General features: G+C 40.3%; 1 protein-coding gene across 2 annotated transcripts in view; it reads left to right on the top strand.

The window, feature by feature from the left end:
- The window catches only part of LOC106519303 (protein FAM19A1), a 54,691-nt gene that overhangs the window by 1,195 nt on the left and 38,602 nt on the right, over positions 1 to 14,894 (top strand). The window contains exon 2 of one of the 2 annotated variants that reach the window (XM_014010905.1): positions 343 to 484. In XM_014010905.1, coding sequence (XP_013866359.1) covers positions 343 to 484 — 142 coding nt within the window. Of the gene's footprint in view, positions 1 to 339; positions 485 to 14,894 lie in introns of both variants that reach the window. The other variant, XM_014010906.1, reaches the window with a different exon arrangement.

Raw genomic sequence — 14,894 nt, 5'->3', positions numbered from 1 at the left:
GAGAGAGAGAGAGAGAGAGAGAGAGAGAGAGAGAGAGAGAGAGAGAGAGAGAGAATTCCTCCGGGATCACTCCACATTTGCTGTGCTGTGGCTTAGGGATGAGACAGGAACAAACCAGGAAGAAAAAGTGAAGAACTCATACTTATGTAACAAAAAATAAAATAAAATAAAACTCCACTGTGAAAGTGCTTGTGGAGAATTTGTAAAAAGAATCATTTTGTGTGTGTGTGTGTGCCCGTATGTGTGGTACAGTCATGACTCAGGAGGGGAGTGTGGTTTTGGGGTCATGAGGTCAAAGGTTAAGAACAGCATGTTGACTGCACCTTTGCTGGTCCTCAGCAGATGTGTCCTGTCATGTCCTGGCTGCTCTGCCTGTGCCTCTGGCTCAGTCTGACGGCCATCCAGCTGTGCCAGGCCACCTTCTACGACACCATCCAACAGCGTCCTGGGACGAGGCCGGGCCGAACCACAGTGCACATGATCGGTGAGTCCCTCAGCTGCTCTGATGGCTGGAAGAAATTCACACAAAAGGCACACGCAAAAACAACAACAGGCACCCTGTGTCATCTTTTCTGTTGCAGCCACTGCCTCTCATTAATTATCTTCAGCAGTTAACAAATAATTCAGCGGCAACGTTTTACAGGGACGGTTTTATTATTAAGATTTCCAGCAGATAGTTTGAGAATTCCTATTCATGAGATCGCACCGACAGACAATGAATGCTCCTGCGCTCTCCTTCTTGAGCTATCACAGTTGATATTCATGCTAGACTGCTCTCTCTCAATTTGATCTGGGCGATTTTGTTCCCCGAGAAATTGCATTGAATAGAATATGACCGAAGCATTGCGAGCAAACTTTTGTTTTCATTAGGCGGATGTGAGCCTCGGTTATGGTAAATAATTATGATCTCAGGATTCAACAGAGGAGAGGAAGCTGAGTTGCTGTCAGAACTTCAAAGGGAGACAAAGCTGCATGTGTGTGTGTGTGTGTGTGTGTGTGTGTGCAGGTCCTCACTGTTCTTTCACACCTCAAGCATATCAGCAAGAGGTCTTTTCAATCCACTCAATATTGTGAGTCTGAAGACTTCCTGCTCCAACACACTTATTTTATAAGGCGCACACATGTGTATTGAAGAGGAAATGAAATAATGTAGCAGAAAATGCAACTCACAAGTAGGTTATGTACGCAAAAATGGTCTCATAAGCAAAATAAATTAATGTTTCAAATGAGAATTCAGGTAGATCTTTAGAGAAATCGGGCTCAAGGCAAAACAATCTGAATCCTTCAGGAGTGAAAGTGTAAAAGCCGTGTCATTCTATTTACCATAGTCCTCACTCCTGGATAAATGAGATGCCAGTTTTATGAGAGGAGGATGGGAAGCCTGTCTGGATTGATTCTGACGCCGGGACATTTGTTCTGCGCTGTGTGTTGTGTGCCTGGTGGATTGGTGGGAGGATTGGGGTTGACGGGTCGTGAATTGGTGGCAAGGAGGCCATTGGTTGCAGACCATTGGGCCAATCATCAAAGGCAGCAAAATGCCACAAGTTCATGGTGACGGGTATTACCAGAGGAAATCAAGATTACAGAGGGCGAGAGATCAGTCGTGTCCTTGCCAATAGAAATTTAGATCCACAGGGAGATTTATCAGAACCGTTGCCGTGTCAGTTTTGAGGGGTTGTTGAGGTGTGAAATCTATTTAACACACACAAGACACAAACACAAAAATTGTAGCTAAGCAAACTAAGATAGATATTTGTATTTTTTTTTGCATTATATGTATTTTTATGACATTTTACAGCCACCTGTTCCAGTCAAACAGACATACTGGAAAGAAAGTGTGTCTAGAAGTCCATTAGCTAGATGACCCTAGAGTAGGTGCTTGTGTATGCTCAGTGATTCGGACAAGGTGCCCTGCTTTTCACCCCGCAGCCTTGCTTACAGATTGCCGCCTGCCACTCTCTCTCAGATAAGCTCAGGGCTGTTCTCTGAATTCTTGCTGCAGACAGCGTTGCTCTCTGCGGTATGATTCATAAGGTGCTGTATTTATTTGGTGCAAAGAGCGTGAACGGTGCTCAAAAGAGAACAGATTGTGTGTGTCGAGCATTCACAAAGTGGGCAGAGATGTTGCTTTTGGGGTCGTGCATTTCTCGACCCTCGAACAAGTGCAGAGGAAGCCACAGATGGTCAATTTTCCGTGTCTAAAATATTGACTTACAAACAACAACAGGGGGAAGAAAAACAGCCTCCTACATGCAGTGATTTCCAAAACTGAGATTTTTGCACTTTAAATCTAAAAATGCGATATGCAGGAATGACAAATCATACTTTATTTGGTTAAAAAAGCACACGCCTCAGTGGTAAAAGAACCACAGTGTTTTGAATGTGTTGAGCAGAGGTGTGTTTCATGCAGAAAAAGCAGCACTATTAGTGATGCAGGGCATCATGTGGAGGTGTTGGCAGAAAGGACRGTAAACAATAGTGGCTGCCTGAGGTGGTCCTTCATGAACTCACCAACAGTTGGCTTTGTGGGGTCAAAATGTCCAGAACCGAATGGTCAATGACTTTCATCTAAGTGCAGAAAACCTTCTGTTTTGTGGTTGTTGTGAAACCTTATAGCTTTGAGTGAACATGTTTTAAAAAGACGTATGCAGAGCAGCAGGCCTGAGGACATGAACCCACAACTCAGCTGTAAGTGTGCTTTGTTTTCAGATTGAAGTCATAAATACTTTAGTTTGTCCTGTCATTGTTGGTGTCTTCCTCCATTCTTCCTCTCGCCTTCAACCAGAATTATTACTCATCATCACACTTTGTGTTATTTGGATAATTCAGATCAAATGAAGCTGGGTTCTGTTGAAAGGTTAGAAATCATAAATATCTTACGTTATAGTGTTATGAATAGCATTAGTGTGTAGAAACAGTGGCTAATGGCCGGTCCAGTAAAGGTATTTACAGGAATTTGAACGTCTGGAGGCGATTCAGGGTACCTTKTTGCAGAAAAAAGAAATACAAGAACTATTTTTTGCCATTTTCAATCAAAATCCTAGATCAGAGGAGGAAAAAAATGAAATCATCATTGCAGATTACATTTTAGCTTTCTTTCTTTTAATCATTATGATAATTGTCGATGATGTTGTGATGTGTGTTGTTTTTATGGGGGGCATCAAACAGACTATGTAAACAAAATTTCCATTTTTGTATGGACAATTAAGTTTTTATCTTATCTATAGATAGCTGCAGTTTTAAAACTCATCTGAAAAACCATATTCATGGATAATTCAAATGCTCTCGATATGTTGTTTGTTTATCCAGAGCCTGCAYTTTGTATTCCAGTAAAAATACCATGATATTTGTGCAGAAAGTGCTCCAGGCTGCATCAAAAGTGTCACACCTGATTCAGATGATCACAGTTCAACAAAAGCTTGTTAATCAGTTGTCAGTTGAAATCAGCTGTGTTGAAGCAGGGAAACATTTAAAGCATGCAGGGCAGTGTGCCTTGAGGACCAGGGTTTAAAAACACTGCCATAGATAAACATTGTCTGTACAAAATAAAAACCATTTCACTGAAGTTATGCAAAACGTGTATATTTATTTTTAATATTTTGTCTCAAACAATAGTTTGGATCATGCTCTCCCTGAGAAAATCCAGTTTGATGATGTCATCAATTGCGCACGGGTGAATGTCTCTAGACCACAAGCATTTATTAACACGTTTTGGTCAAATCCGGTCGTTAATTTATTGGGCTTTTGTTATCAGAAGAAAAACAGAAACCGATATATAGAGAGTTTACATTTTTAGGCTAATATCAGACCGATAATATCTGTAGGCCGATAATATCAGACATCCCTAACCAATAGCAATAGCAGTAATGGTGCAATTATTGTGCTTTATGCCATGACATGTTTCTTTGTGTCTCCTTATGGTTACTCCTCACTTTCTGTTTTTGAGCTCATTGTGTTAGTCTGTATTCCTGGATCCATATCATCAACAAAACCCAATTTAAATGAGTTGTCAACATCGTCAAAATAAATCTTTATTTTCCAAACTGAGATATCTACAGTAGGTAAGATATTAAATATTCATATACTTATCACAAATTCAAACTTAAAAACATCTGATCTGTTGCGTTAGACTTTAATGTTCAACAAGTTAGATTTAGGAGTAATTAATAATACTTGCAACAAACTATCTAGCAAAAAAACTGCATCTCGTAAACAAAGCTGTCAAGGAGAACTGATTAATTTTGGCCTGTAGAGACTTGTAGATTTTAATCTGTGAATTCCTTCTTGGAAAAACTGAAACAGTGTTTATTATTTTATTTCTGCATAAATTTGCTTCGCCTCTTTATGTTTTTTGCTTCGTCTTCATCTTTTTCTTGCTCCATTGCCTGCTCTATATGATCTTCCATTTCTGCATGTATTTTTAACAGCTGATTTCTCTTTTTCTTCTACTTTATTGCTCTCAAACAGTTTTTTTTTCTCTTCTGCTCATTTTTGCACAGCGACATGGATGCTCTTCTGTGCGAAAGAAGTTGCTCTACTGAGCAAAAATAGACATGAGTTTACCAGTAGAAATAAACACCAGCTGAAACATATGTTTTAGATATTTTTTATAAAGATTGTAGTTGTTTTTTTTCCACACTGTAGTGTGAAAAAAACAACAACTAAAACCTACATTTTATTTAGAAACTGAGAAAATGTCAGCAAAAATAACGTTATCACTGATGAAATGTGCAGTTTTCCTATAGGTTCCTTTTTCCCCAGAGAGTAAATGGCACACAAAATCCTCTATGTGCTTCTTTCTGGAGATTTAGCGAGGACTACAGATCCAGGGTTTTTTCTTTCCTTTTGTCCTCCAACAAAAGAGCCTCTCGCTGCTAAAGCTTCCACTGAAACAAACATGAGAAATGGATTTTCAGCTGTCACAAACAAAGCTTGTATCCTCAACACACTGTTTTAGACACTGACAATTTAATAGCCTTATATAATGCATCCTGGAGGCGCATTATTTTGACACACATCTCCCTCCACCCCTCCCCTGGACCTCCTCTCAGCCGTGCTCACACTTATGTCATCGCTGCTGTGCTGCAGCGCCGATGGGAGGTGGCGTTCAGCCTCAGCCCCAAGGCCTCTGCACAGCTGGAGCTTGAACAAGCCCACTCTGTCCTGATGTTCCTACACATGTTACCGGGATGCTCTGAAACCTTTGGCAACTTTAAAAAAAGAAAAAAGAAAAGCTGAAACTTTTTCCTACTTTAAAACAGCAGAGCTTCTTTTGCCTTTATTATCGCATTTTAGCAGCAATCGAGTATTCATAGAATTTTCCTGGTTAGCCCCTAAAAAAACATCCTTTCACTTGAATTCACCGAGAGCCAATCAGCAGCTTAATTATTACTGTATGCTCAGAGCTACAAATAGGTTTTACACATTCTAGTATTTCCAGATTATTCCCCTCTTTCAAGTCATAAATTATTCATAAGAAAGATTTCCTCTAAGCTTGTGGATATTTGTTTAAACAGCATGTTTAATTGAAGTCTTTCAGCCAGTTCTGTACTGGGGGGCTATGGGTTGCCGTCACTTATGTGCAGAATGAATTTTAGTGGCCTATAGCGTAATTAATTAGGCGCCTTTCTCTCTCCCCGAGTGCACCAGCTGTTTGGTATAGCAGCCAGAATCCCCACATATTAATAACAGAGGTGTTAACGGCATGCGCAGTTCATCGGCTCATCAGCTTGATAAAGACAGCACAACTGTAGGTCACAGCACCGGAATTTATGCTCATAACTCTCACGCTATATGTGCTGGGTCATTTATAAAATATGGAAACACAGATTTTTTTTCCCCCTTTGCGGTTGAAGGACAATATTGTGGATATTCTTCACTAAAAGCTACAACTTTAAGACTGGTAGGCATATATTGATGCATTTTTAAAAKATGTATTTGTATACTTTGAACTAAAATAGATGGATTTGTCATTTTGCGATGTTAGTGCCTTATCAGATCTGACATCAGGGAACAGTGTGAAACAAAGGGCAGAAGTCTTTATGCAGGATAGGCAAATGGATAGCTGTTGAGAAACATTTAAAATGTGTTCAAGAATATGGACATTAATGTCATTTTGACCCAGGGGAGTGGCAGTGCAGAAGTCACGTGTTCGAATCTCCTGATCATTACCACAAAATTTGAGAAAGGTGAAGAACCCGTACCTGTCTCCACCCTCATTTGCCATACTCTAGACTGGCAGTCCCCAATCCCAWTCTTTGGAAAGTTTCTTTACAAAGGAAAAGGGGGAAAGTTGTTGGCRCATGTCAGGAAGGTGCTGCTAATAAGGTTACACACAAGTACAAAGTGAGTGGTTTGACGTTTATTATTATATTTACAAAATACCAGTTCTTGTGTTGGTCGTAGCCTATCATTTTATTTTTGTTGTATTCATCCGTCATATCTGCCGGTCCATGAAAATATGTCTGACAATAAACCGGTTTGTGGTGCAAAAAAGGTAGGGGACCGCTGCTCTAGACCATAAGGCTGGTAGTCCCTTAAGCAAAACTCTTAGCCCCACATCTGCTCCCCCAGCTGCCCTATCAACCTAACTATTTTCCTTTAAGAACCCTTTTTCTTACTTCCAAGCCAAGCCCCCACCCCCATTACTCATCAYCTTTCCCAAAGAGGCCCTCAACCTTTACCTCTTCATCAAAATAATTAAAGGGGCAATATTATGTGTTTCTCAGGCATACATTTAAATACTATACCATAATAAAGTATCTACTGTATGTCACCTTTAGCTGTTATTAAAATGCTGTTGCTCTCCATCCTCCCTGGTGCTGCTTGGACTCCTGGAATGTGGCTCCTGGTTGCTATGGATGACCCGCTGGCTGCCGGGTTCCGGTGGGTGGTTGGCTGGGGGTGTGCGCTTGGCCGTTGGCGGTGTGGTGGGGTGGTCGTGGGCGTGGCTTCTCTGTGGCGGGGGGCTGGCCGGGTGGCCTGGTGAGGCCCGGGCCAGGCCTGGCTGTCTGCTCCTATTCACCCCAGAATGATTGGGTCTACCCCCTGGGTTCGGGTGTGTGCTGCCTCCTGTATSGGGGTGGATGTATGTCCTGGACCTAGGGGGTATTGAGTGTGTATCGGGGGTATGAGTGGAATGTGGCATCCTTTTTGTATGTCTTTGATTGAGTGGGTGTGAGGATGAGGGTGGGATGGTGCGATTGTGTATGTTTGGGTATTTGTCAGGCTGGGGTCTGGGCCGACCCCCCTGCTGGTTTGTCTGAGGGCCCGCTGCTACTCGGCCCCCCGGTGGGGTGTGCAGCTGGCTGCCGGCGTGCTGGGGGTTCTTGAGGTCTGGGGCTGGGCACTGGGGCATGTGCCGGCCTGGCCTGGTGATTGCCGGCTGGAGCTCAGGTCCTCTGGCCCTGTCGGGCTCTGGCCTGGGGATGGGGGGGCCCTGGGGGCCCAGACCTCTGTGCCCTTGCCTGGATCTGCTCTGGTGTGGCGGGTGCCGGTGGGGCCCATGAGTTTGTCGCAGTTGGCCCCGGGAGGTTACTGCGTGTAGTYGCTGGGGGGACTCTCCCAGTTCTCCCCTATGGTCTCATCTGGGGGGTGGGTGGGCATGAATGTATGCATGTATACATCTATATATCTATATACATGTATGGGTATGTGTATACAGTATATGTATGTATGCCATCCATTTATCTATCCAGTTATTTTTAGGTGAGCGGACAGATGTTGGGTGTGTGGCCTTGTGTTTCTTGGTGTATATTTAATATATTTCTAATCTCTATTTCAATCATTCTAATGACATTTTCTCTTTGTTTTTCCCTCTTTTCTATTTTCTCTTTACTTAAAAAATATCACTGATGATGAAGAAATTAAGAAACTAATTTTAAATTATTTTTTGTACTGGTGATGAAAAAAAGAAAAAAATGTTGTTTTTGTGTTTAAATAGAAAATAAACTTATCTTCTCATCACTTCCTTTTCTAAACGCCTTGAAATTAGCCTCTGTCTCTTTAAGAACCACCTTCCGCTTCTGTCTCGCCCATTTCAATGTTTGTGTGTGTGTGTGTGTGTGTGGGGGGGGGGTGTTCACACTAGCGAGGGGGAAGAAGGGCTGCTATGATACTGAGCTAAAAGTTTGTGCAGTAAATGTAAAAAAAAAAACCCTGACTAAACGTGTTTCACAGTGAAAGCATTTTGACTTGCTTAATAATCCATATTTTTGACATTTTACACACATTGTATGATTTCATAAGTTGGTTCTTGAGGTTTTTGTGTTCAAACAATCAGTGTTGAGAAATAAAGACACTGGATGCAATAACAATGATCAAACATGTGGGAGCTAATAAGTGTTGAATTGCAAAAACCTTCACTGAAATTTTTGTAGTATAATAAAAAGAGAGAAGACGTAGAAAGAGCTGATGTGTATGACCATTGATTCTATTGTATTTATAGTCAGACTAGCAGAGCTTTGAGTAAAAAAAAAGTACTTTAAACTTGTCAAAGCATAAAGTGCAGTCACAGCTGAGTTGCTGCAATGTTTTTGAAGAGTTGCTACAGGTTAAGGCACATTGTTACACTATTGTGTGTCAGACTAATAATACAACACACTCAAGTGTGTGTGTGTGTGTGTGTGTGTTATTTTTACCTCATCCTTTTCTTATATTGGAGTTGCAGTGACAGAAATTGTTGAGGTTTGATAATCACATTTAAAGTGGTTCATCCAGGAGTCAAGAGGAACATTTCTGAGTTAATGTAAGAAGTTGTTGTTGAGAGCGTCATCTCTTCTGCCATCATCTGTTGTTGCAGCAGCATCAGAGCCAGGGACCTAAAAAGGCTAAACAACCTGATAAAGAAGGCTGGTTCTGTTCTGGGGACGACTGTGGAATCTCTGGAGATGATGGTGCAAAGAAGGATTTTAAATAAAATTACGAACATTGTGGACAACCCTGACCATCCTCTTCATCAGACTGTCATAGAGAAACAGTGTGTTCATTTGAAGGCTTCTTTAGTTGTGTTATAATAGAGAATGAGTTACAACACAATTTCCCTCTGGGATCAATAAAGTATTTTTGAATTGAATTGAAGTTATTTCTGTTCTGTTATCACTGAGAGGAAGTGCAGAGTTAATTCTATTTATAACAATTTCATTTAAAATAATGCTTTTATTTTGATAACTTCCTCTAAAACCAGAGTGAATAAGCTTGACACAAAAAAGTAGACGAAGGTGAAACTTAAACGGCAACACGGAGAAAGGAGCATAGAAAAGATTGAAAGATAACTCAAGTAACTTCAGTCGATAGGGGAACAAGGTAACACAATGACCCAAAAGGCAACTGAAATCTGATCACAATCATTAAAATCTATCAAAGTAAACAAGCACACAGATCCTAACAAATGCATGCATTCTTGTCTGAGGAAACACCAACCTGAGCTGCAGTGGTAGTAACTAAATCAAGTCAAAAGGCCATAAACACTTGGACATAAAGAAGATATGGAGCCAACAGTAAAGAGCACAATTAGCCTCTGTAAATATGAGTAACAGAATGGCTTTGAAGGTGTCGCTCTCAGCCCTTGTCCTTTTAAGTTCTCTTTACCCAGGCACTTTAAAAGCTCACTGAGACATCCACAAGCTGTCTTTATGTCATAAAAAGCCTAGAGTATTGATGCTATTTAATCTGAAGAAAATTTTATGTTTCTTTTTCTGTTGTTATCTCTAAAAACAGCCCTGTTCATATTTAAGGGGGAAAAAACTTTGGACATCTATAAGATATTTTTTCTGTAATTATTTCCCTTTGTCTAGTCCTACTGAGTTTGAAAACAAAACTGGTTCTAAACGAATTTAGCTGTGTGTAAATCCATCTGAAACTAATTTTTTACATGATACACACAATATTTGAATCAAAAAACATCAACTCAAATCATATTTAATTATTTTACTTTTACAACTAACCTGAGAAAAAAAATCTGAGAATTAAACAAATTTTTAATATTCAGTTGATTTAAAAAAATGTTCAGAAAAAAATACTAGTGTCACAAATGTTCTTGTGAACCCAGATGTGATTTGAACTTATTTGCCAAAGTTTAAATCTTAGTGTTATAAAGTTGCAGTTCTTGGTCATCCAATCACACCAACGACGCACACAGCAGACAGGTGTGGGTCAGACCTGATGCCAAGTTGGTACTGCTGGCTGACTGCTGGGACGGCAAGTGGTTTGTCAACTGGCTGTGTTTCTGGCAATGATGGCACTGTTTTTAAAAAGTCATGCCACAAATGACTTGTGGTTTGGTTTATGTGGAGCTGGCCAAAGCATGAACCACCTCCGGCAAACCACATCTGGGCCRCCAAAGGGTCATCATTCTTTGCATGTTAAGACCTGTCTCCACAGACCAGTCTCACTTACAGTATTTGGTTCTACTCAGGTGTGTCTCCATGACAGTGTGTCCCTCACTCTATGGACGTGCTTGTGGGTGAATCGTCAGCATGGCTTAAGCCGTTGTGCCTTTTTTCTTGTCTGGTAGCCAGACTTTTTTAAAACTTGTCATGGCACCATTTCTAAGTCCAACTGTGCAAATGGTCTAATAGTGTTTGTTTAGTATTGAGCATAAGGTCACTGTGGTTAGTCTTCGCATGGGTTCTAAGGGTGGGGATAAAGTTGTATGGAGGGGGTTTTAAGGTCAAGTGAGGGGTTGGTTAACTGTATCATTTTGGTATAATGAAAACATAAATGGGTCAGTTTTACTGTAATAATGAGATACATTCATACATCAATAATGTGTGTATTTCAAACTCACCTATGTGAAGAACACTGCACTCAGTGGGAGCAGTGATGCTGTCCTTTGGATTGAAGGATGGCTGACATGTTAGGAGAAAGTTTGGTGGTTGAGACACGATGGACTTCACAGGGATGGCTATCGGTCATTCTGGTTCTCAGTCTGCTTTTGCTCTGATTTAACAGAGAAAATGTTTGTTCACATATGTATGTTGAGCCGAATAGGCTCATCATTCTTTTTGTGTGCCGTCTGAGTTGGAAAATCTGAACTTTTGCTGCTCGACGCGTCGCATCAACCAATCCGAGAGACTCATTTTTCCACGTGACAGTTTYCTGAATGTTGCCCACTAAACCAAAACAGATGAACAGGAGATCTTTACCTGAAATCGACCATCTGCAGTTGGGTTTTCTGGCTGGATATATAAGTGCCGATGTGGGTCAGCTGGTCCAGACAAAAAAAGTGTCAGCTGGCAGCATAGGGAGTGGCGAAACTAACCGAACAAATCGCCTCTAAATCAGCTGGTGAGTTACTTATCTGCTGTGCGCAACGTTCGCTTGCTCTTTAGTGAATAAATCAAATCCATTTTCTTTATTTTATCTTTATTTCACCTGCCATGGGCAGACGCTCCTCCTCCCACATCCCGCTGCTGCCGCTGCTGCTGCTGCTSCYRCTGCTGCTGCTTCTCGTCCAGCGTTGAAACTGAGAAGTGCAACAGAGTTGAACTCAAGCTACTTGTGCGGGCCATATGTGGCTGGCTCCAACTGAGAAGTGCAACGCAGTTGAGAAAAAAATTCTTCTGCGGGCCATATTCGATTATATTTTCAGAATTTGCTGCGGGCCAATAAAAACGGTACCGCGGGACGCAGTTGGCCGCGTGACGTAGTTTGGACACCCCTGCTGTAAGTGCGTTGTGTGGGCCAGAGAAATTTTGCAGTGTGGGAGATTTTGCTCAAATCTATAGGTTGTATACCATCACCTATTGTTACTTAAGTACTTCCAGTTTGCTTTTTCCTTGTGAGACAGAAAATCACAGACCCAACAAAAATCCTCTTGTAACACAAAGAAATCGAGTTTTGGTCATTTTGGTCAAACTATGTCCGGTAAATGGCATTACAGGTGATCTTATGTATTATTGTGAGATCCTGCAAGATGAGTTGGTGCACGTACAATGAGGATAAATATTTACATCCATCTAATTTTGCTCAATATCTCTTTGACTGTCAGTTGTTCTCAACCTGGGAGGCCCAGGAGAGGAGGGGAGTAAAGAGAGATGTTGTGGGGGCAGGGGCATAGGTTGACTTGGAATTAAAAATGCAGGGCTTTGAGGAAAATAGGTTGAACCACTGGACTAAATTTTAGATAGTTTAATGTTGGCTAAGGACAATAAGCACCTTAATTCGACTCCAAAAGTTATAATTTCTACATCCAATGATTACTTTCTGATTTTTTCATCAAAATCTGTCCAGCGGCCCATGAAATACCTTGCTAACAGACAAATGGACACCCACAGACAGAATTACAAATGCCTTTTTGAGTTCAGCAGTAGGAGATAACAAAGTTCTGTGTTTATAAATATAGCAAGGTAAAATTTAAAGTACTCCAAGTAACATTCCTGAGCTAAGCTTAATACAAATAATAGATATTTTCATTCTGCAAAACTCCAGAGAAGAAAGAGATATAAATATAACAAGTGGCACGACTCTTTTAATTAGTCAAGATCAGCTTTACACACATGAACAGGCACAATATGTCACCCTCACTCTACTCTCAAATTTACACCCTGTACTTTGTTTAAAGTTTGTCCAACACTGACTTCTCAACACACACAAAAAGCCAAGAGCTTCTGGCTGCTGCTAGCATTTGAATGATGAAACCAGCAAGCAAATATTTTGTGCACTAAAGCATGAAGTTCCTTAAGAATATACAGCATCCTATSAGAAAATTTGTGTATTAATATTACGAGTTTGAAGTGCATGAAATGCAGCCTCTGGACACATTATTTTTTTCTCTGAGACATCATTAAGGGTGCGTGTTAAGGAGGCTTCCTGTTTAAAACATTTGGAGAAGACAGGAGCACATTCTCCTCAGAGTGACATTATTAGTTAATTATTTCAACCCACTTTGTCTCTCTGGGGTGTGTGAAGCTGAGCATCCTCTTGGGTTCGTCGTCTCGTGTTTTAGGTGCTTGTTTTGACTGTAATTAGGAGCATTTTTCTAAATACGACGCTGTGACAGTTTACATAGCTCAAGGATAAAGAAACTCTGAAATGTTGACTCCTGATGAAAGTTCTCACTTTGCTTTAATCCGGAAATAGTCCCAAACAAAGCTCAGCCTTCACAGATACCATTCTGTGTGCTGTGTGCAGACAACAAAGCAAATGAGTGTTTTCTTTTTCTTTTCTTTTTTTTTTACTTTGAGCCTTCTGAAAAGTTTGTCACGTTGGTTTTCTGTATATAATTGTGACAGCGAATGAGGTGTCATCTTGCTAATGTCTTAGAATAATTAAAACGTAACGATGATGTGTAATTAGTGTTAAACATTAATCCCTGTAAACTGTGAATCAGCAGAGCAAGTTTGAAAGGGCTTTTGTGTTAAAGTGACAGAAGTCAAAGAAAGAAAGAAAGAAAGAAAGAAAGAAAGAAAGAAAGAAAGAAAGAAAGAAAGAAAGAAAGAAAGGCAATTCTTTCCATTTAATAAATGTACAGCAATTTGCAGAAAGTCCTATTTTATGATGAGTTATAAATAAAAATAAACATCATCCTGAGCATCTGGATACACAAGCAAAAAACTGATGGAAAATTTGTAAAAGATAAAAAAGCTATTTATTTATTTATTTATTTTTTTACTTATTTATTTATTTACTTACTTACTTCTGTTCTAATGTGGGAATTCTGAGCAGTTTTTAATTGTTCTTAGTGTTTCTGTCTTGTTTTGGAGTACTTCTGAGTCAGTTTCACACCTTGGGTCCAGTGAGCCCGTACGCTGTAGACACACCTTTTCATTACTCAATGACAGCGCAGAGCGAGCAGCACTAATTTAAATCATTTTACTGCCCTGCAGTAAATCTCTACTGTTTATAGCCAGACGGTTGTCCCATTGGGAGTCCCAACCCTTCAACCCTCTGAGTTAAAAGATAGTTAATATTGTTCAGCTTTGACGGCACCTTAAATTACTCTTTTAAAAAAAATAACATGACAAAAATCACATCATCAACTGGTTTCTTCCTGAATCAAACCAAGAGCCGGAGCTGGAAAGGATCCAACCCTGATGGGGTTTCACTGTAACTCCTGATGTCAGCGTTTGTACAAGTGGGTTTATGTGTGAGCACTCTTCCTCTTTAATTCAACAGTTTCCCTTTGGAACAAAAGCTAGCGCTGAATTAATGATAGCTCGTGTCGACACAGTTTGTTAATGTTAGATTAGAAAGTGACGACCTTCTTGTCTGGTGTTCACTGAAGATTGTTGCAGCAAATGTGCTTCCCGTCGGGGTAAAAGGCTTCCTCGGTTTGCCTGTTGACCCACATCATATGTAACAATATGTTCGCCACAAGTTGTTTTTCTCTCCTCTTCGTCACTGGAAAGAGTTTTTAAGGTGACAGTCACTGAATGGATTTGCCTGTTGAACGTAGACCACTCAGGATGCATTTTACGTGTGATTTTAGGAGTACACCGACCCAGTTGTTTTTCACAATGTTTATTAAACATGTAACTAAAACTGGGTGCTGTAAATTTAAAGCCATTTGCCRTCCCTCAGAAGCCCATTAACATTTAAGGGATATTTGGGACATTTAAGACAATAATAAGCAAATCTTATGAACCTAGATTTTTCTTTTCTTTTTATTTTAGTTTAATTTTTTTGCAGCAGAACATAGGAAATTTATCGAATGCTGAAACTAAGAAGTATCCTTTTTTTGACAAAAAGGATGTTTATAATTTTGATTGCAGCAAAGCATCTCAAAAAAGTTTGAACAGGGACAAAAAAGTTTTGTAAAATTCAATAGTAGAAACAAGAAAGGACAGAAGAAACATTGCAAAACTCATTTGGTTAACTGGAAACAGGTCAGTAAGACAACTGTGTTTAAGTAACATTTTCATCAGTGGCGGGCCATGCATTTTACACCCAGACCT

This window comes from Austrofundulus limnaeus, unplaced genomic scaffold (assembly GCF_001266775.1).
Source record: "Austrofundulus limnaeus strain Quisiro unplaced genomic scaffold, Austrofundulus_limnaeus-1.0 Scaffold75, whole genome shotgun sequence".
NCBI lineage: Eukaryota > Metazoa > Chordata > Actinopteri > Cyprinodontiformes > Rivulidae > Austrofundulus > Austrofundulus limnaeus.
Note: the sequence above shows the minus strand (reverse complement) of the source record. Positions and strands in the feature narration are given on the sequence as shown.